A 23,090-nucleotide genomic window follows, 5' to 3' on the forward strand; every position below is an offset into this window, starting at 1 on the left:
ATGTAGGTGTTTGATGATTCGTATCATTTATAAATAAAATACAATAACATTAAAAAGCATAAGTTATACATTAAGGAAAGTAGCCATTGGAAAAAAAGTTACCTACAAAAGAATTGGAAGAAATAGCACTGAGAATAGGAGAGCGTAGCGATGAAGAGTCACTTCAAGAATCAGGTAGTAAGTTTGTAGCCAGTGATTCTGACCAATATTAAAATCAGAAAGTGACGAAAACGTTGAAGAGATAAATGACAATCACCAAAGTGACACTGATTTATCTGAAAGTTGGGATGTTGTTGCTAATGCCGAAATAAACAGTGGAGTGAACATACATAAACCCAATCAATAGGAATTTTATTTAACAAAGGAGGAAAAGATAAATGGTTTGTTTGACAGAACGACTGCAGAATTCATTGATTATTTTTAATTATTTATATTTAAGGATGTAATTGAAGTAATGGTAAGAGAAACATGATGATTAAATATTTGAAACATCTAATATAAACGCCTAAATTACATAATATAATCCGACTTACAACCGAACAAAAGGAGAACGAGTCTTCTTTTGTAACTGAAAACGCGAGTGCGCCAGTGTGGCTCATATGTGTTTTTACAACCCCCGCCTTTCTTAGGGACTATATTGAAACAGTTACCAAAAGCAGGCATTCGAGTTAAAACTTTCAAACTTACCACACATACATATAACTTTGTTATTTTATTTCAACCGCTGTTAATTTTAAGTTAATTTATAATGAATAAAACACGTTTAAAAATATTTACGAGTGTGTAGTGATTTAGATAAAACCCCATCTACTTAAACCTCACATATGTTCTAACACATGGTCTACTATAACAACAAACACAAGGTTTGAAAACTTTAGGATACATATTGTTTTTTCCTTATTAACCATTCCAAAGAAGGCTCCAAATCTCCAAGAAGGAAGGTCTAGAACAGCCAAGTAAGCAAAATCTACCAACCATTATCTACGGAAATCCAAAATTGTACAGTCTGGCAAAGCAAGAAGATGAGTCGCATTTCTGTCGTGCTTATTTTTGTCCACTCACTTGCGCGGATATTAATTTTGTATTTTACCGGAAAACTCTGATATCCACCCACTTGGGTCATCAAGTTTCAATGTATTTCAATTTTGGTTTTCCCACGAGAAACCGAACGGTATTTGTAAAATTGTTCACGAGATTTTGTCTTGATACCAGAGAAAGGTACTCATTTTCAATTTGAAGAAAGGATATTTATAAAAATATTTTGTAGAAAAAGGTTGAAAACAATTTTTTACGAAGAACAAACCAAGAATTTAAAGAGCAATACACTATACACATAAAATAGTGTAACCGGGATAATAAAGGCCCATCGACTAGGATGGCGGAGACATATGACAAGAATGACAGTTATTAAAATACGGACACAGATTTTAATAACCAAATTTGGGAGAAACCCGAGAAGAAAAAAATATAGTAATGCATGGAGAGACGTGATGGAGGTGATAAAAAAAGTTAAACTCTCGCAACTGAAAGGAAAAAAAATACCAAAAAATATTGAAAGAAACTGTTAAACTCATCGCCAACTTCCTTTGGTTTGTATCAATTCGCAATATAAGTTCTTATGAGCTTACTTTTTTTCTAAACTCTCAGTGTATGCAATAACGTTTATGTTTTAATTAGCTAACTATTCTATCAACTACGTATTTAAATTCGATTAGGGCATATTTTTTACTTTTCTCACAATAGTTGTTATGTTTGACTGCATTATTTTTTTAATTATCGTTATTTACATATGTATTGTGTCGTATTATTGCGTCATTCGAATGGAAAAATACTTTTAACAACAGAACAAGCATTCTGTATTATTTGCTACCAAAAACCATACAAGACTTCACCTTAGATATGACCTACGTTTCTGTTACTACCATTATTATGTTAAGAAAAAATGGTGTTACAAAACAGTTCTTGTTGATAAGAGAATCTTTTTTGTTATAAATATAGATATTTAAGAATAATGGTGTGTCTAGATATAAGTTATTAATAATAATAAACAAAGAAACTTTGTCAAAATATTTATAGACTTAGTTATTGAAACAAAAACTGGCAAATGGAAAATGTTTCTATAATTATGTATATTAAGGTAACTTGGTATATCTGTTTTTTTACTAAAAACATAATTCAGATTTACACAAATTATAAAATAATCATGTGTGTATACGAAACATCCGTGCATAAACCTAAGCTTTGTCAGATTTCGATATCCTAGTGATTATTCTTCTTATCTGATTGTTTTTTTTTTGGCAGTACACACTACGCCGTACATACTACGCCTAAGATCTTGAGGAACATTTGTCAATAATTTAATCAAAGATGATTCATTAGATTTTTATGAGTTTAATAACAAAGACAAAATTTGTTGCAAGTTATTGATAGACCACCAAACTTAAATCAAGGCTTGTTTGTGGGAGCAAAGCTCTATTCTAGCAATATTTTATAGACTCGAGCAGTTAAAGCAGTGTTTCCTAAACATTTTTGCCCAGTAGACCACTTACCGATATTTTTGTTTTCCATAGATTGTAGCATTTTCTGTTCACCCTGTAAATCATAAGAACCGAAAATGGTTCATATCTTTTTACGTTCTAAAATTATTAGAATAAACAACTTTGGAGTATGTAATTAGCCAAGTGCTGTTAACGAGATGAAATATTAACTGTATCACTTTTTAATTCATTTTGTCTCTGTTTCGCGTATAGAGAGTTTAAAATAAATGCTAATTCTTAGACCGTTGACTTACGCGTGGAATAAATAAAAATCCAGCTAAATATTTTCCATTTCATTCTCGTGGAAGAATAAATTTTAACATCGCGTTTCTTTCCTTTGGTCGGCCAAGAGAACAGGTCGACTGTTGGGAGTCCGAACCCAAAAAGGGAAGATTCATAAATCACCGCAATTCAGTACTTTGCGGGTAAAAAAATGAAAAAAATAATATCGGAGTTACGTAATACAAGCATTTCAGTAGCCAGTTAAATAGTCCCATTTAACATGATGCAATTTAGCAGCTGAGCAGAAATCAAGTTAAGTGTTTAAAGATGAAAATGAGCAGAAGTATTTGTAAATTTATTTAACTTAATGTAATACCTGTCAAAACAGTTGGAAACACAATGCTGAATATTTTCTAATGGCGAAGGAAGGAAATATACCTGGTTTAATTTTTAATTTCAGTTCCATTTGTATTTAGTGCAGTGCAGTGCTTCGTTTTTTTGTATAGGATATGTTCCCCAATCTTTATGTATTTCAGAATAAACTTTGTTTTTTATGGAAAACTCAAAATTTTGTATGTTAAGTACTCTAGTAATCAAAGGATAATTACTATACTTTTTGTTCATCTATATTTTTGTAGGTATGTTTTACTATATGTAGTTATCATACCTACATAGCATGATATGTTAATAATTAAGGTAATGTCATAACTTTTGTTTATTTTTACTATTTAATTTGAGTATCATTTAATTTAAAATGGAATCCATACTTCTACTTTACTATAATTCTAGAAATATCTGTTTAAAACCTGATTTGTTTTACTTTGCATTTTTTATTTTGATATTAGCATTGTTTGGTTTATGTCTCTTTTGTTAATAAGTTAGTATTTCTATATTAACTTTTACTTGGCTGAACTTTTCACCATAAGAAATAAAAATTGCTAATTAGTAGCAATTATTTATTACCCTCTCATAATCCTCCTTTCTTTTGGGAAATAATAAGGTCATACTAAAAGGAATGTAGGGCGACCATATAAGGTAAATGTGTTTGTTTCTAGTTTTTTTTTTTTGACTATGTATGCATTCTTTTAGAATCTTTTGATAAACGAATTTTAGATTTTCTGATTTTTATGTTAAAAATGACCCAAAAAAATTTTTGAGAATCACCCATATATCTATCGGTTGTGCTCTATCTCATCTCCGATGAGAACTTCCCCATCCGGTCTGGCCTGTGTTGAATGCAGACGAATTTATACTCACAGTCTCAGAGCGGCACGGTTCTTTTTCTAGTAGTCGATACTACATACTCGCATTATTAACATATCCATTTTATCTCCAGACGTTATTTTGTACATTCTACTTATGGATATACTTGATATCTTGTCTTGATTTGGTCATTACTGCATATATCCTAGTCAATCTGGTTAGATCATAGCTTCGTCATAAAGTTCTGTTTGCATGGATTCCAAACATCTTTGATTTCGTGTAATTTTGTCCTACATCTCTGGTTAGTACGTCGCCATAGGCTTCGCCATAATTTTTCAGTCTTCTTTTATTTCTCTCGTGTTTCTGATCTATAAGATTATCCGATTTCATGAAATAAAAAGCAAGCTTACGTGATGTTATTTATAGTCCCATCTTGAACCGATCGTATATTATTCACAATACTGTATTTATCATACTTTTAAGATGAAACATGTAAGAAGATTTTTCTGTTAACAGATATGTCAAGAAAGAAACCGATACTTACCCAAAGTAGCCGAAGTACTAGCAGCGCATTTCGCCATCTGTGTTCTTCTCTTGTCTGCTGACGCGTCGTCTCCATGTTGTCTTGTGCCCATTTTCAAGTCCAATATACACGGATGAGAATATTGTGAAGTGATATTTTCGAGCATAAGGAAATATTGCTTGTTGGTATTGTCTGCTTGTGAGATACTTTTGAGCACGTCCTTTGGGTTTCCGGTGTGATGGACTCTCATCCTGCAAAATTAATTAAATAATAAGAAAATACATTTAAACAAACGCCTTTGATTAAGTACGATTTAAACAAAAAGACAAAACGGTCTCTTTTTTGTCTCTTTTCATTATTCGTTACAATCACTTATTATTACGTTTCAAAGTTGAGCGGTACTACTCTAAAATCCCCAATTTTTGCTCTGTTGTCGACTTTTTTTCGAGTTTGTCTTTAAAATATCTTATTGTATGCAGTAATGCTAGATACTGGTAGGTAAAAAATAATTAATATTGTGATTTCGTTGAAAAATAGATTAACCTGATCAGATAATTAAAAAAAAAAACGTAAAAGGTTTATTTTTTAAGTAATTTATTTGTTGAAAAAAGCAATTCAGCAGCTAATGCATTTGAATTGAAGTTTAATGAACTATTTGTAAATACAGAGCTTTGTTTTCAAAATAAATAAGTTTCGAACACAAATACGCAAAAGTTTAATGACTGCGTTTTATTTTTTAAGATAGATTCCTTATAAATATATCTGTTATATTTAGAAAACCTCTAAAAATAGATAAAAGGTTGAGCATATTGGCATTTAACAAGACAAATAACCTTATTTGCAAGATGATCAAGAGTTTTCGTGAGAGTTCTTTATTGATAGATTGCAATCGTTCCGTTTAAACTTGACCGTTATCTGGAGCTTTTAAAACATCAACAAAATGTTGCGTAAATAATCTCAGGTATATAGAACAAAAAAACCTCATTCACACATTTAAAGATAATAAGTGTTTTGGCAAGATAACCGTTTTTTAAAGGGTCATCAAACAATAATTGTCACACCATTTTTAATATATATATATATATATATATATATATATATATATATATATATATAAATATATATATATATATATATATATATATATATAAATATATATATATATATATATAAATATATATATATATATATATACGTGTCCCAATTAACTGAGTACCTACTATAGCTGATCACAGTGGCGGCTGGTGTGGTAAATTTTTGGATAGGCCAAGCCAGCAAATTACAAACAGGTATGTGTAATCAGTGGCGGATCCAGAGGGAGGGGTCACGGGATCATGACCCCCCCCTAAAAATATTTGAAAACCCACTTATCCTATTGGTGGTAAGACTAAAAGTGAGCTTGCATCTGAGAAAAGTAATCACCCTCAAGATCCATGACCTCCCTAAAAAAATTATGTAGCCGCCCGTGTGTGTAATACATATTTTTTTGTGAGAGTGGGAATCTTTTTTTTCGAATTTTACGATTTTTTTTAAATTTATTTGGACAACCGTGCACTTGTTTGCAATTATGTTGTTTGTTTAATAGTTAAAAGAAAATTTTAAGAACAATATTTTAAAGAGAAATTTATATTACAATTCGATAATTACCTTACAAGTGACAACGATGATCGGCATAGGCCCGATCGTCTGGTGCCAACACAGCAAGCATAAACACGACGATATAAATCGTTGTCCGGCAAGCTGCTGAACTTCAAACGCTTTTTGTACGGGGATCTTATGTGAGCTGGGTCGGCCAGTTCCGATAGGGCCTATTAATGATATTTAAAATGCCTGAATACGATTCGATGCTTTCTGTGGTAATATAATAACATAGTTGTTTTAACGGACGCTAATGTATTAAGTGATTTAGTAAATTTAAAAGTTATTTACATGCATTAACATAATTTTTGAAAATATATTTTTTTCAATTTTAAAGCTCTTAAAATTATTGGGTAGGCCCGGCCTATCCTGCCTACCCCCAAAAGCCGCTACTGGCTGATCATAGGTTTAATTTTTGTGGTCTTTGAGTATGGTTTTCACGCATCCAGTGTGGATTTACGTCACTCCAGTAAATTACATCGTGTCGATTTACACTTCCACACAGTAGGTTGCTTCATCGGAAGAACATATTCTGTTAACGAAATTTTCATCATTTTCAATTTTATTCATCATTACCTCAGTAAACTCTAATCTACGATCGAAGTCATCTTCACTTAATTCTTGTAATAAGTTAATTTTGTATGGTTTAAATTTATTCTGACGTAATACATGTAAAACTAAAGAACGACCTACATCATGTACTTGTGCAACCCTGCTTGAGGATGTATGTGGATCAAATAGTGATCTAATTGACTAACATAATCTATATTTTATTTTCGTAGTATTATTTTTCGATCCAAAAAGTAAATAAATACTATTTCAGATAGCAACCAACATGATGGCTTTTGAATAAATAATTAAAAGTGTATCGAGTAATAATTGTCTTGTGATTATATAATTTTTTTGATATATTTTTTTAATAATGCATATTTAATTTAGAAATAAGGCAAATTACCAAATGCACCTTGCGATACGACCCACATATCTACTAGCAAAGCGTGTGCATGTCTCTACAATGCCTTTTTTCTAAAAATAAACAGTCAAGTACTTCCTAAAGTATCACTCACACGCGACAGTGAAACAATGATTTTTCTTACAATAATAAATGTTTCAAAACTTACTTATAAACTTCTTCTCTCTTCCTCTTCCTGTCCGTCTTGGGCTTACTATGTTCGTCACGGAAGCTCGGGCTGTACCTTTTTTCCATCTTCGATCCGCTACACAACGTGGCCTGCATTACCCCTGAAACAATCCGCCGACACATATAGATTTTGTAAAGGTAACAAAGGATTCAGTCAATAAAAAATTATTTCATAATTATTTTTTTTATATTTAATTGAGAATTACTCAAAGACATGAACAAAACAAAAATTACAAAAAATGATTTGTGAAAACGATTGGCTCATGTTTCTTTTGTAATAATAAAAGAGGGTAAGCTTAAAAAGAATTTTGAAAAAATTTACACTTACAAACCAACTAGTCTTTGTATATTTACTCTAGTCGAGGCTGTAAATATTTAGAACGCAATTTACTTATAACAAAATAGGCTGGTTTTGTTGCTTCGTAATCCTTCACAAATAAGGTACAAATATGGATCATGTCTTCCAAAATTGTTAATATTTTTAACAAATGAATAATTGTAAATATTAATTATTTGATTATTTTGTAATACAGTTAAAATATAACTATCGATAAAATAAACAGTATGGTGAGGGAATTTACTAAATTCAATAATAAAAATTCCGAACTTTTGGTGTTGAACTGTATGTATAAATGCGATGACGAGCTTCTATCGATGATGATGAAGATGGGTTTTGTATTTTGATACAATAATCTGTTTATCAACCAATTAATTTTTTCTTTTTGCAACTGTTCAACGTTGTACCTTCCTTTGCAAATTAATTACAATATTCGATATCCATTTCCCCGTAATCTATTTTTGTTGAGTATGTCCCCACAACACTTCTTCACTGTGTGTGTTATTCACTTCATGTATGAGGTCCAATAAAGCTTTAGGGTTCTGATCGAACCCATTTGGAGGTCGAATGGATTGTTAGGTCTCAGAGGTAACAAGGAATGCCGATAACCAGGAAACTCTGGTTACAGGAAAACTCCAGTTACAGGAAAACTCTGAGAGATAGCCACAGCTTTCACCAGCCAACAAGCAAACTCAGTTTCACGTCTACGTCGTGACCTCTTAAAATTCGTGGAGTACAAGCGGTGTGCGTCATGTAGCTAATGTAGAGGGCGCAAGGCGAGTTCCGGCGACTTAAAACTGGAGAAAATCGGCTAAGGGAATAGACCCTGACAGAAAATGCCGGTCATTCACGCTAAGGGTTGGACTGAGGGCTAACAACCCTCTCCTATAAAAACCAGCTGTTACGAGTGTTCAAAGAAGAGAAACCGGATCAAACCACGACGACTACGCGCGAAAAAGGTACATGATGCGACATGGAACGTCCGATCTCTATACAGACCAACTTGCCCTACAAAATCTGCCCAATGAATTAAAAAACTGGATGAAATTATAAATTGGATACAACACCTCTGCAAGAAACTAGATGGACCGGGACTGTCACTATAGAAAAATTACATCATACTAAATAAAAAAATTAAAAGCCTTATAAAAGACTTTTGTGCAATAAACTCCAGAATAAGTATTCTGAGACTAAAAGGAATTTTTTTTTAAATTATAGCTGCTTTAACGATATCAAGAAACAGTTTTATGAAGAATAATTAACTGAATACCATGAATGCCCCAAGAATGATTTAAAAATTATTTATGGTGACAACGCAAAAATCGGAAAAGAGCAACGATTCCTACCAACCATAGGAAATCAAAGTCTTCATGAAATATCCAATGATAATGGCATTCGGTTAATAAATCTAGTAACTTCTTATAATATGAAGTGAACAGTGAACATGATAAATTATGTTATTATTGACTCTGGGCACCAATCAGATGTAATAAACGTACGTAGCACACGAAGGGCCAATGCTGTAGACTCGGACTACTAACTAGTGGAAAGTAAAATTAGAGCCAGAATTTTACGTATTAATAAAGAAACTGGGCCAAAAAATGAAAAATACGAAATAATAAACTTAATAAAAAAACAGCAACAATGCATAATAACATCTGCATCTAAAATAATTTAACATTATGTCATTTTTTAAGAAAGTTAGTCGCACTAACGTAAATATTTAAAACTTAGCAAATATTCTGTAATTTAAGGCCAAAATGCGGACCGATAGTTAGCACGCGCCCAGTAGAGCAGTATTAAGGCGCGTCCTCTCAAAGGTTAACTCGAGTTTCATACCTGGATATAGGTTATGGCTGAAGACTATATATTTTATTTCACTTTTGTTTATTTTGATACCCATCTGCTCGTCTACTTTAACAGAATTTGGAGGTCTTCAATTTTTTGATAAAATTACCGTTTAATCGGCATGTCTAATTACATTAAGTAATTCGCTTTTTTATTCGCATTTGCTTTTATTCCAATATTTCTGATTAAATGCTTTTTCTATTTTCAAGATAGAATAAAACCTACTAGTCTAAGTTAAGACTCTTTTATAGATACTTCGTTGGTAATTAATTACTTTTATTATTACTCAATGTTTATTATTTTCTGTTAAACTTTCTCACATGCATTTTGAAAATCTATAAAACGTATTTTCTTTGATCGTGACACTTTTTTTAAAAGGCACAAAAAGCTCGTTGCTGGCTCCGAGTGCATTTGTGCTAAAAATTCTGTCAAAATTTAGTCGTAATTTAATCTGAATTTCCTCCGAAATATTCGCAAAATTGAAATCACTTTCGCCAAAAAACGTACGGTTGTTTTGTAGTTATTTTATGTCTTTTAACAGCAATAAATTGCTAATAAATACATATTTATGTAGTAAAATTTACATTTTAGTTCAAGGAAATCTAAATAATGTGTTTATCTTCAGAGGATTCAAAATAAACAACAAAAAAATATTTAAAAATACAAAACTACCTTTGGCTCAAAATACTTGAACTACTATTAAAAATATAAAATATTCATTATCAAAGTTTTTTGGTGTATTTTCAAGGTCACTCTTATTAAGGAAACGCCGCTAAAACGATGATACTGTTAATAATGTTCTATAATAAAATTTATCAAACTGTTGACGTCAGATGTGATTATAATAGGTGCTTTGGGTTAAATAAATAGCATAGGCGTTCGCTAAATGGGTAATTTAGGAATTTTTACTGAAACGTAAATAACTTTCCTAGAATTAACTTAGTATGTATTTAGTGAGGTAGGTAGTAATGGCAAAGGTAGAAAGTAGAAAGACCTTTAAAATTAAAAAAACGCATGGCAAAAAATATAAATATTAATAAAAAGAAATCAAAACTTTCAAAATAGACTATAGTCCTTTTCCATCATATTGATAGCACATTATGTATGCAAATCCTCAACAGGTCAAAAAACCATAGGTGTCACCCTATACTTGTTTTGAAATAAATAAAAAAAATTAATATTTTAAGAGGCCGTCAACAATTCATTATCTTTTAAAAAATCTTCTGTAAAATAAGTGTCCACTAATCTCACTTTACCTTTTTTGTGCGTAAAAAACGTCGGTATATATGCCACACGATTATTGTTAATTATACACGGGTGATTAACGAGAGAATTCAATGTTTCACGAAATAAATTAATGTAAACAGTAATTTAAAGGCGATTATTGTTTTCTATACAAGTTATCGCCTGACACAAAAAGAATACCTTCTTTGAACGATTACCTGGAATTACGGATAAGGCTTCACTAATGATAGTTTAAGTAGTTTTTATGCCACATTACAGCTTATGCCAATAATATAAATTAGAAATTGTTTACATCTTCCATTTAGTTTGTAGATGTACATTGTTCATGTCTTACCTACCTACGTTTTTGGTGTCGATATTTTGTTATTTGCATTTAAAAATGACGTCGACAACAGGTTTTATCCCGGTTAAGTGTAGTTTTAAAGGTGCCTTCAGTCTAAGAGAGAAAAATATAATATTAAATGTACACGATGCACTTGTACATCAACGCCCTTTAAGTAATGTTCGTGAAATCGTTAACATGTGTTCAAATATGACAGGGGTTGGAGAAGCAACAATTTATAGATTCCTAAAAGAAAGAAAAGGAGGAACTGTTTCATCTCCCAAGAAGAGTGGAGGGAGTAAACCCTTGAAATTTGAAGAAATACATAAAAACATAAGACGCAGCGTCCACTCATTTTTTTTAACAAGGAATTTCCAACATTGGACAAAATCCAAACATTAATTAGAGAAAACGAAGAGTTACCAATCATAAGCAACAAGAAATTATGGGGACTATTGAGAGAGATGGGATTTCGTTGGCAAAAGAATAGAAGAAAATCCGTTTTAATTGAAAAATATTACATTGTATGTTGGAGACGAGATTATCTAAGAACTGTTAAAAAGTACCGAGAAGAAGGGAAAACAATTTTTTATTTGGACGAGACTTGGCTAAATGAAGGTCATACTGTACCATATCTATGGGTTGATACAAATGTGAAAAGTTCCCGTCAGGCATTCATCGAAGGTGTATCCACTGGAATAAACAATATTCCCGTTGGAAAAGGACGCAGACTCATAATAACCCATATTGGAAACGAATACGGTTTTGTCAATGGTGGATTATTAAGTTTTGCCTCAAAATCAACCAAAGATTACCACGAGGAAATGACTGCTGACATTTTTGAAGAATATTTTGAGCAAATGTTGGATTTAATTCCAAAAAATTCTGTCATAGTCATGGATAATGCTAGTTACCATTCAAGACTAGCAGAAAAATTGCCAACAACGGCATGGAAAAAAGGAGAGGTAATCGAATGGTTGGATAAACACGCAAGGAGAATTCGACAAAAAAGGAATTATTACCTATTGTAAGGCAACATAAAGCAGCTTATAAAAAATATATAATTGATGAAATGGCATTAAACCGTGATGTAATTATTTCACGTTTACCCCCAACCACTGTGATCTGAATCCGTTAGAGAATATATGGTCTCAAGTGAAGGGCGAAGTCGGGCGCAACAACAAAACTTTTAAATTAGAAGACTTACAACAATTATTAGAACATTCCTTATCAAAAGTAACTCCAGAAAATTGGAATAATGCTGTTAGTCATGCTCACAAGGAAGAAAATAAAATGTGGAATTTGGATAATATGACTGATGCAATGCTGGAACCGGTAATAATTAACATTGGAGTTGAAGATTCCTTAGATTCTAAAGAAAGCAGTGAATCTGAAATAGAATTTGATTAAAATAATATTCATTTTTTTACAAATCGGCCCCTGTTACAGCCACAAATTATTTTATATATAACCAATAAAATAAACATCTTACATTTCTTGCAAATTCATTAGTACCTGTTAATCTCCATCACTCCGACACTGGCAACTTTATTTAGGGATTAGTAACCCTCAAAACTATTGTATTCTATTCTGCTTCAACCTTTATACCTGGTGGTCATACTCAATTGTTTTCCTATATACTTCTGTAAACTTGTTGACAAATATCTACATATTTTTACAAAAAATCATAAACTAGTTATTTGTTATGCATTATCCATTAAAGCAATCCAAACAGTAGCTTAAATAATGGAGGAACCATACCAAGTTTTGACTAAGGTAGCAACAGAAAAGACTAGAAAATAAACCGATACAACACAGGGAGTATTGAAGAATCTGACAGAATTCTTGAATGTAATCAATTTCAAAACTCATAAAATTCCCAAGACTTTTAAGAGATATCGCATACAGACAAACAAACGGAGTGACAGATAGAAAACGGCACTATTTTATTAAAAACCTATATAGTTCTTAATAATTAAATGAAAACTCTCATACATAAAAAAACCAAGAACATATAGGAATTTAAAAAATAGTAAATGTGCAGAGAACATTCTCAAATGAAGCAATTAACTTAATATGTCAAAATAGAATTTTCTTTGATAATAATTAATTTTATTCCCGGTCGTGAAATAGCCCCCGGTAGTGGTCAAAGAAAACTCCTTTATCTATTACCCTACTGCAAATTTTTGGCGAACGCCTATGTTATCAACATAAAGTAAAGGGATCCTATTAATTTATAGCCTCGACGTAATTTTACCTAATTTAAAGAAGGCATGCAGCGTTTTTATTACATAAAATGTTATTTATTAATTTGAAAAAAGAAACATATATAAACGTCTGGAAATATTTTCACTTATTCTACACATTACTCATGAATGAGTTCGCCTACTTTTACACACGGAAGTCAACAAATACGAATCAATGGAAAGCGGGTCTTTTAGCCGAAGGAATAAAACGTGCAAATGGAAGTATGTATATATTTGCATTCAGATATCGGTATTGTCATTTGTTTATTCCACTAAAAAATCAATGAAACAATTAAAATTGGAATCCGGAAATAATGCAGGTCTAAATATCCAAATTTGCATACCATCGCTGAGCCTGCAAAACCAAACATCTTTTGGATAAATTCAATTTAGTTCAAAAATTAATAGTGTTCATGAAGTTGGACAGACTGAAAAAAACATCCTATACTAATTATTTGAAATAGTTAAGAACATAAAAAAATATGTTAACATGTTTTTATTACCTTGTATAATGTTTCAAACTGAATATTGTATATTGGGTATATTGTGGTGTGGTATATTTCACACTGTAAAATATTGTGACCTGTAAAGTAACCTGGAAAATGTTATTGGCTTTGTACTTTGCTGAAGCAAGAACAACGTCAAAACAAAAAAAATGTAATTCTAATTACAATTGTAGTTTTTTCGCAAACTATATTCAGTTAAAAACAAATTTTCAAAACTCATTAAAACATGGATATTATGGATATTATGTTTGCCACACTCATTCAAATATGGATATATCAAGATACTATGTAATCATGAGCACATTACGGTACTTTTTGTACAATTTTTGTTTGTTGGTTTTTGTAAGCACAGTGACGATATCAGAAAGTTTTGACTTTTATAATTACTGTTGAAATTATGTTATGTGATTATGAATATAATTAAACAGTGTTAAAATTAAATCTTTGACTTTATTCACTATAAAAGTAATAAGCTGTTACTTTTATATTCAATATTCATAAAAAAAGAACCAGTAGTACTTACCATCTTGTTTTAGGCTCATTGAATTATATCCATCAGGTTTGAAATTTTAAGAGCCTAAGAAAATGTTTGTTTGCATTAAAGATATTACATAGAAAGTTACGAGTGAATAGAGAAAAAATATTGTGGTCAACATGGTACATTCGTCAGATGGGACACATCGTCGTAATATCCTTTTGACAATAATAATAATATTGGAAAGAAAGTTACTATGCGTACAACCGACGAGTTAAGTATATTGTTGAATAGAGAGAGAGAGAGAGAGAGAGAGAGAGAGAGAGAGAGTTTTACCTCAAAGTCGCTCCAGGAAATGTTTCAACCCAAAAAGAATACAGGAACCGGAGAAAACCAATTCATATACTAAATGCCTTGCTAAATAAATAATTGTCAGTAAAAATATTCTACGTTAGACCATTTATTAACGATATAGTTTTTTATCCCAATAAACATATTTACTACCCGTTTCAAATTATCATATCTATAAAGATTTGAACAAAGTTTTTAATTCTATTGAATAAAAAAAGACCCGTTCAGTTAGGTTGTTATTTAATACTGTGAATAAAGAAAATGCGGTTTACTTTACTGAATTAAAGAGGCTTATTTAACACACAAAAGTTATTTAATGATACATTGAATGTCCGAGTATATACGTCATTATCTGCAAGTATTTGTTGTTGACGTTTTAAGTTTTAACTCTTTAAGCTTTTTCTTCTTCAAGAAGTTTCTTCTTTCTTTTTAAGTTAGAAGTCACCTTCGTCTTGAACTATCCGTTTAATACTCCTGTTTGAAATGCGTTGAACCAATGATATTTTGACCATTCTACGGTACGACCCCACTCGAAAGCTTCTAAATTGTTCATCATATTAACTTTCATGATCCAGGTTTCACATTTCATCAGGATTTAGTGTGCGGTTTATCCAGCATTCTAAGTATTTAACATAGTTAACTTTTGTAATGAAAGTATATGTATTGTACTAGATCAGGCAACCAGATACCTAGACTATTAATTGATGATCTGGAACTGGAAGGTGTGGACACCTTCGTCTACCTGGGCTCGCTGCTGACCCAGGACAACAATGTCAGCGAAGAAATTAAAAGAAGACTAGTGCTTGCCAATAAGTGCTATTATGGCTTGAGGAAACATATGGCCCCAAAACTACCCAAAAAAATTAAAGTTACCATATATAAAACACTAATAAGGCCAGTGTTAACATACGGGTCTGAAACGTGGTCACTTACACAGAACGACCAAGAATTGCTTAAAGGTTTCGAGAGAAAAATTCTAAGGAAACTATATGGAGGAATCCAAGAACAGGTTTTGTGGCGTAGGCGCTACAACTTTGAGTTATATAGAAATTTTGGGGAACCTGACGTTGTAAAATGTATTAAATTAGCACGCCTTCGATGAATAGGATATGTAATTAGGCGAGATGAAGATGCAACGATCAGAAAAATTTTCGACCGAGGAGGACCGGTGTTAAAGCATGGAGAAGAGTTGCCAGAGACAGGGGCGAATGGAAGATTGTTCTGAAGAAGGCTTTGGCTCATAACGAGCTGTAATGCCACTGATGATGATGAACTTTTGTAATGGGTTCATTGTTGACAATCAGTTGCATAGGGCCAACACCTTGTTTACTAACCACAAGCAACTTTGAACTGGAACTCCACATTGTTCTTCTAAGGCTTCGTTAAATATTATTTCCGAGTATACGTTAAATAAAGCTGGGGACAACACACAACCTTATGACTCATTTTTGAATGAAAGAATGAAAATTTTGTCAGTAACATTCTCATCTACCAGAATAGAGTATTTTTTTCCAAGCCTTAAATCTCTATAAAATGCCTTTTCAAAATCTGTAAAATAGACGTAAATTTCTTTTTGCACTTACCATGATTTTTGGAGTAATTTTAACATTGAGAAAAAAGCAGTCCTTGTTCCTAATCCTTCTCTGAATTATTTGTTTCCCATTGTTTTTTCATAGTTATGTTTAATTCTATTGATAATTCTCTTGAGAAGAGGGTTGAGAAGCATTGTGACTCATGAGACTAATTAGTCTGTCTAAAGTCTTTGCATGATGGTGCATTAGGTTTCTTTGGAAGTGGGATAAATACGACCCATGTATATTTGTGGAATTATTCCAGTTTCGTAACAGTAGTTATAGATACAGTATACTCCCTCTATAATGAACACGGTTATTACGAGTTTTCGCTTATAACGACATTAGATTACATTAGATACTTAGGTACATTAGATGAAACGTGAAATTTCTATTGAACTATAACCCTCTATAGCGAGGTAAATTTGATTATAACGAGAGAAAATAAGATTTAAAAACGTGTTTTTTTACGTTTTCGCCCGACCGTAGCTATAAATAAATACCCTTTTTAAGTACCGTCCGCAATAAACTTCTTACAATTTATGATTCTTAGTCGGAAATATACAATTTATGATTCACAAGTGTCATTGTAGGGGATTGACCATTCACACCTAATAATATAGGTCCTAATAGACAAGATGTGGAAAGTGTTTTAAAGGTTGTCAGAAACTTTATCCAAAGAAAAAACGCAAATGAAGAAGCATAAAACTGTTTCACATCTTTAGAAAAAATGATAGATAGAATACTGGACAATTTAAAGCAGTTAAAAATGACAGAATTCTTCCAATTGCAGACGCAGTAGTTTATGTTATTCTTGAAAATATGCTTTATGCAGATTTACAGAATACAGATTTTTTGTTTTAACGTATATCATTGACAATAAAAGTAAACAACTCTTTTTTGTTTTAATGTATTTCATTGACAATAAAAGTAAACAACTTTTTTTTTTAAAAACGCCATTCAAACAATATTTATTAGCATCTTATATTGCTCCGAATGGTTTCACTATAGAAAGTTAATGTTTTAGAAAACTACATATTCATATGTATGCACAGTATTATTGTTGTTGGATATAACGAGATCCGCTTATAACGAGGTAATTAGTCTGCCATTTCAGTTCTCGTTATAGAGGGAGTCTACTGTATTAGCTTTAAGATATTCTCGTCATTTAGAAGTTTGAGACAGTCTGTAGCATTTTTACTTTGTTTTGTGGTTTTTTCTACTTTCGCTTTTAAAATGTTAGGACCAGTATTGAGTATTTATGATATTAATTAAGTGCTATCCTCGTATTAAGGATAAAAGATTTCTTTTATGAATTTAGCTCATTCTTGCTTTTTTTTTTGTCGTTAAGTCGAGAATTATTTTCCCTTTTTTTAAGTTTTTTATGAAGTAAGGTGTCTTTTGTTGTAAACTTTCTTGTGTATATTTGATTCGTCATGTTTCCTTATGAAAAAGTCAATACTTCATTATATTTTAAGAAAGTGTAATTTGGCACATTATGTTTTAAGTCAATTTTGGTGGAAATTAAAAGGACTATCCCAAATATTGAAATGCATGCTGTGATGAGCATTGCAATAAATCGTAAGTTAAAAACCAAGGTTAAGGTCATTTATAAGGTCAAAATGAGTCTAGATTGGTGTAGTGACATTGAAAACAATGCAAATATTTCGATTTCAGTTGTGAAATAATACTAATATAATATTAAGCCGTTCTCCAAAATGCTACTCATAATATATATCTAATACATTTGTGATTTGGTAAACATTTTGTAATCGTATGTAGTGTACATATTTCATAAGTTCCACCACTATTATTGTTTAAATGGTATGGCCACATAGACCGCCCGACAGAATAAACTAATATTTCTTGCAGAGTTCGAACATTAGGTTCAATGCACCCACAGTTTAATGTAATAAAAATGAGTTTTCAGACAATTTACTATTTATTTAAAACGCTATAGAAATGTTATTTTTTTAATTTACTCTCATTTTTAAAAGCTGGATGTAGATTTTTAGATTTTTAAACAATTTTTAAAATTGTTTATTTTTATAGTGACTCGATGTACTATTTCCAAGAATCGTAGACTTATTGATAAAAGACAGTTAAATAAACCGTTTAGACATAGTTAAAGCCGTTTTCCTGATTTATTTATCGATCAGGAAGTTGAAACGGCAAAACGTATATTGAGTTGACACTTTTTACCAACCATTTGATTACAGAACTCCAAACTGTTGGTTATAATTTTTTTATGGCACTTTTAAGGTGCAAAAAACGGTGTTTTTTATTATTTTTATTGTATCAAATCAGTATTTTATAGCAAAATGGGTACAATGTTACGAAAGCACATATAAAAAGCTTTGAATTTAAGCTATATTAGGTATATTAAATTTGACCCAATAGTTAATGCAAAAAGCATTATTTTGTAGCTCTTTTAATTACAAACTGAATGAGACTTCATAAGATCCGATCAGTCAATTCCTTTTCGAGATACGTTCAATTTATTATAAAAATTCTTAAATGTTGATTAATTTTGTAGGACCAGAACTTTTTTTTAAGGTAGAGATCTAATTCTAAACGGATTCTCTTCTTTTTTTCGGGAGAAACAAATTTTTTTCTGCCCTAAATCTGCTAAATTAATTAAGCTGCAGCGCTCCTTATTCTTGCAAACATTTTTATGGATTCTTATAGCTGAAGTCAAGACAAAGATTAAAAAAAGTTTTCTTCTACGACCAGTAGAAGTGGAGATAGCTTAATTTGTTTACATTGTAGTAGAGTTTGGGGCGGTTGAGCTATTACCCTACACTTCCACTCTGACGTCGTTCAGCTCGAGAACGGTTAGTTGGACCGTGACGTATGCGGGGTCGTTGGAAAGAGGATAGCTTAAGAAGTAAATAATGAAGGATTGGGGTCAGAGGGCGAATTGTCAAAAAGACTTTAGGCTCATAGTGTCTAAAACGACTAAATATGCAGGACCGTGCAATATATCATATGACAAGATTTATCTAATAGAATACAATGACAAAGAAAAATCAAAAATAGCGGCATGCCATAAAGACTTTAGCTTATTTTAACTTTACTTGGGCTAAATGTTTTTTGAATACACAATAACATATTTAAGGATTAATTTGCAAAACTTATTACAATTAGAAGGTTTTTGTACTGTTAATATTACACATAAAAATCAACTTTTGAGCTCAAGGGGCAATTTTACAAGTTTTATTATTACTAAATTGATCGATTAAATTCAATTTTAATAAGAAAAAATGTATCTTAATTGGAGGATCGCAAGACGTTTGAACGTGATATAAATTTTATATGTATACAGAAAGAAACAATGAACAAGAATACTTAGCTCATTGGATCACGAGTAGTGTTTTAATTTTATATTTAACAAATTGCACGAGCAATAAACTTTAAATTACGAGCAAATAAAATATTTTAAATTATTTTTTAAAGTTTTGCAGAAGACTTTTTTTGCAAAGGTTTTTTTAAGTTTTTGACTTTTATAGAATGATACATTGTTTAATTTAAAAGATCTGCAATTCTGCACACAATTTTATTATATCTCACAACAGTGTGAGTTAGTGTTTTAAAAATGGATGTGCAAAATAATGAAACTTCGAAGGGAAAACCATGTGCATTGTATAAAGGGTACAGTTTTCGTATGAAAAAAACAAATAAAGATAGTTCGGTTTTTTGGAGTTGTTTGAAAGAGAAAACTGAAAAATGTCAAGGCCACATAATTATGGATAATAACACAATAATTAAGGAAGCCGAAAGTGTGTCTTTAATGCTTGAAAAAGAGCTAGGGAAGACCATAGTTATTTGCCGATGTCAAAAATATATCAAGATGAATTTCACAGATTATATAGTCAAGGACTGGATTTCGTGACAGACAGCCCAAAATTCTCTTCAGTGAAAAGTGGTTTAAACGATTGTAGAAAACGTGCGCGTGGGCTGCTCACAGATCCAGCGGCAGCATCCGAAATAGTATTTCCAGAAGAAATTATTACAATGAGCGACAAAACGAAATTTTTATTTATCGACAAGACCACTCCCTCGGGATACAGAATCTTGGTGTTTGCCAGCAACAAAGCTAGGGAGATTTTGGTTAACAGTAAGGACACTGTATTTATGGATGGAACATTCAAAAGCTGCAGTAAACAATTTAGTCAAATATATACCGTTCTTATCGATATTGGTAGTACGTCAGAGGAGACAAATACAATTCCATTGATATTTGCGTTACTTCCTAACAAAACCAAAGAGACATACGATATGTTATTTTCATCAATGAAAGAGAAACTACCAAATTGGAAACCATCTCTTATAAAACTGGATTTTGAACAGGCAGTGATTGGTGCCTTAGAAAATTATTTTCCCGAAGCCAAAATTTCTGGTTGTAATTTTCATTTCAATCAATGTATATGGAAAAATGTTCAAAATATTGGACTTGTTTGTTGTTTTTTGGGATAGCTCATGAAAGTGGTTATGCAAAAAAATCTCATGGGAATATTTTTCCGAACGAACCCGAACTTTTCGTCTATAGGTAAATAAGTAAAACGAACATGTTTTACAAAATAAAATCAATTAACTCATTTTTATTGTAAAACGATGTATTATTAATAACGGACTATTTATCCTAAAAAACTGCGGGGAGGCGAAAACCTTCATTGGGCTCGGAAATCAATAGATAAGAAAGAAACCAATTTTGAAAATCCCATATTTAGCCCGTATTATAAATGGTATTATTAAGTCAGCTATTGATCCAAACATCGATAAAATTTTAGACGACGATGTGTCACCATCAATTAAATTCACTGTTCAAATTTGTATCTTTTTTTAATTTCTGGATGGTGTATAATAAATATAATACCAAAAACTATATGATTAATATTTTGCATAAGATCTTCAAACACGAACATTGATTAGCAAGTACAAAAGTAGTTCTTGAACTTGAATTCATATTTATTTTTATATTCAACTTTACTTTGATATCAGTGCTCTAATACATATAAAATATATGGAAATTTAACAGCTTACAGTTTTGTTTGAACACTGTTTCGTTATATCTAGTTCAAATAAATGAAAATAGTAATTAGCGATAGATAATATTAGCTAATATGAAGTGTATACATATATTTAATGAGCAATTTAATATTAACTGCGCACTAATATATACACTGTTCGAAAAAATATATACACACCTCTGTAATCACAAACTTGTGAGCTGGAGTTCTATCCCAACGGCAAAGTTAGTTCTTCGGTGAAGAAGGTAATTTTCCTTTAAGTTTGTCGCTAATGATTTCTCATGAGTATAATTATTTTTCGAAATCTTATTGAAATGAGGGTATACCACCCCAATTCCATAGTCTGTTTAGCTAGCAGTAATCTTCAGTTTTTCTTCGATTATCTCTTAATACTTTATTGCCATTATTTTGTGCGCCCCTTAAACAAATTGTTCTTTCGTCGGTTGTCGTTCAATTCAATAACGCTCTATTTTCATCTCGCATCCAACAAACAATGTAAAATCACGTACTATATATTATTATAACATAATAATATTTTATCGCTATCTACAGTTCATTTATATATTTTATCTGTTAGACCATGTTTTATTAATACTTTATCGATATCTTCATTTCATTTATATAATCTTTTATCTGTTAAATCAAAGAATGGAAAAAAGAAAGTATTTTTGAAGTGTGTAAATATTTAATTCCTAGCTGAGCGCTTTCGGCTTACAAAGCCATCTTCGGAGCTATGGTCAAGTATTTAAAGTATCACTACTAGAAGAAATCTCATTTGGTAAAATATTACAGAAAATTTTCTTTTTAAGCTGGTTCTATTACAAATTTTGCATTGAAAATTTTATGTGTTAGCTTCATATCTACTGGTTCTTCGTGCTTCAATTGTTAATATGGTATTTGACTATAATATTTCAAGATATCCAGATTGTACAAGGTCCAAGAAGCCGAGGTAGAAGACACGTTTCCTAGTTAAACAATCTAAGAATGTAGTTTAACTGCAGTTCTACTGCGGCATCGGAGATTCGAATCGCTATGATGATTGCCAACCTCCTGAGAGAAGACGGCACGTAAAGAAGAAGACAGTTTTTAATTTTGTATATGATTGACAGTGGCGTTGGTAATTTTCTTAAAAGGATTGCGGTCACCTTCATGAGCCCTAATTTCTTATTTGTTTCTATTAGCAATTCTCATTCCTGGATACTTAGGTGCAGAATATGAGAGGATCATTCTTGTTGTGTCTTTACTTCATAGCTGTATACTTATGGAATAAATCATTTGTTTCCTAGTGCTTTTTGAATAAAATCTATTTGCTCAATACCTCTGTTGTAAAAAAATAAGTTAATAATTAATATTAGTTGATTTTTCTTCAATCTTATGTGACAGACTGTACTTCTTGCCTACAAAATATTTGTCTCATAACTGCCTTATGAGGGCATTGGGTTATATATAACCACTAACGCCGGCCTGCCGACCCATTTAGATAATAATTGGTTCAAGCAAAAATAATTAATTGCATGCAGATAAGGTGGTCTTAAGTCGCTACCCGATGTGTGCCGTACGCTCCACCTTCATCTCCAAAATGCAGTGTACAGTGTATCAGTTTTTCGCTGTATTCGCGCGCCATTCAAACCCCCGTATAAGTGAATAATGCACAATGTTGTAAAACAAACTCTTTTATTCATAATAGTTGTGTAAATATTCTCTTGTTATTAAATGTGTAATATTGATCGATTACTCTTTATTTTTCTCTAAGTACAACCTGATAAAACCAAACACATACGGAATCACCGCCATGAAGTCTGCTTACTTATATGGAAGAAATATCTTTAACAGTTCCATAGTCCTAAAATATTTGGTACTGTACCGTCTGAGGAAAGGAATTCAATAAGTCTTTC

At 31.5% G+C, this 23,090-nt stretch overlaps 1 protein-coding gene across 5 annotated transcripts in view; it reads right to left on the reverse strand.

Annotated features, from left to right (window-relative positions):
- The window catches only part of Ip6k (Inositol hexakisphosphate kinase), a 136,668-nt gene that overhangs the window by 15,864 nt on the left and 97,714 nt on the right, over positions 1-23,090 (reverse strand). For 3 of the 5 annotated variants that reach the window (XM_072525951.1, XM_072525952.1, XM_072525953.1), the window contains exons 4-5: positions 7,245-7,365; positions 4,507-4,736 (exon numbers count right to left, since the gene is read on the reverse strand). In XM_072525951.1, coding sequence (XP_072382052.1) covers positions 4,507-4,736; positions 7,245-7,365 — 351 coding nt within the window. Of the gene's footprint in view, positions 1-4,506; positions 4,737-7,244; positions 7,366-14,291; positions 14,468-14,579; positions 14,703-23,090 lie in introns of those variants that run through there. The other 2 variants (XM_072525955.1, XM_072525954.1) reach the window with 2 other exon arrangements.

Source organism: Diabrotica undecimpunctata, chromosome 3 (genome assembly GCF_040954645.1).
Source record: "Diabrotica undecimpunctata isolate CICGRU chromosome 3, icDiaUnde3, whole genome shotgun sequence".
Classification (NCBI taxonomy): Eukaryota; Metazoa; Arthropoda; class Insecta; order Coleoptera; family Chrysomelidae; genus Diabrotica; species Diabrotica undecimpunctata.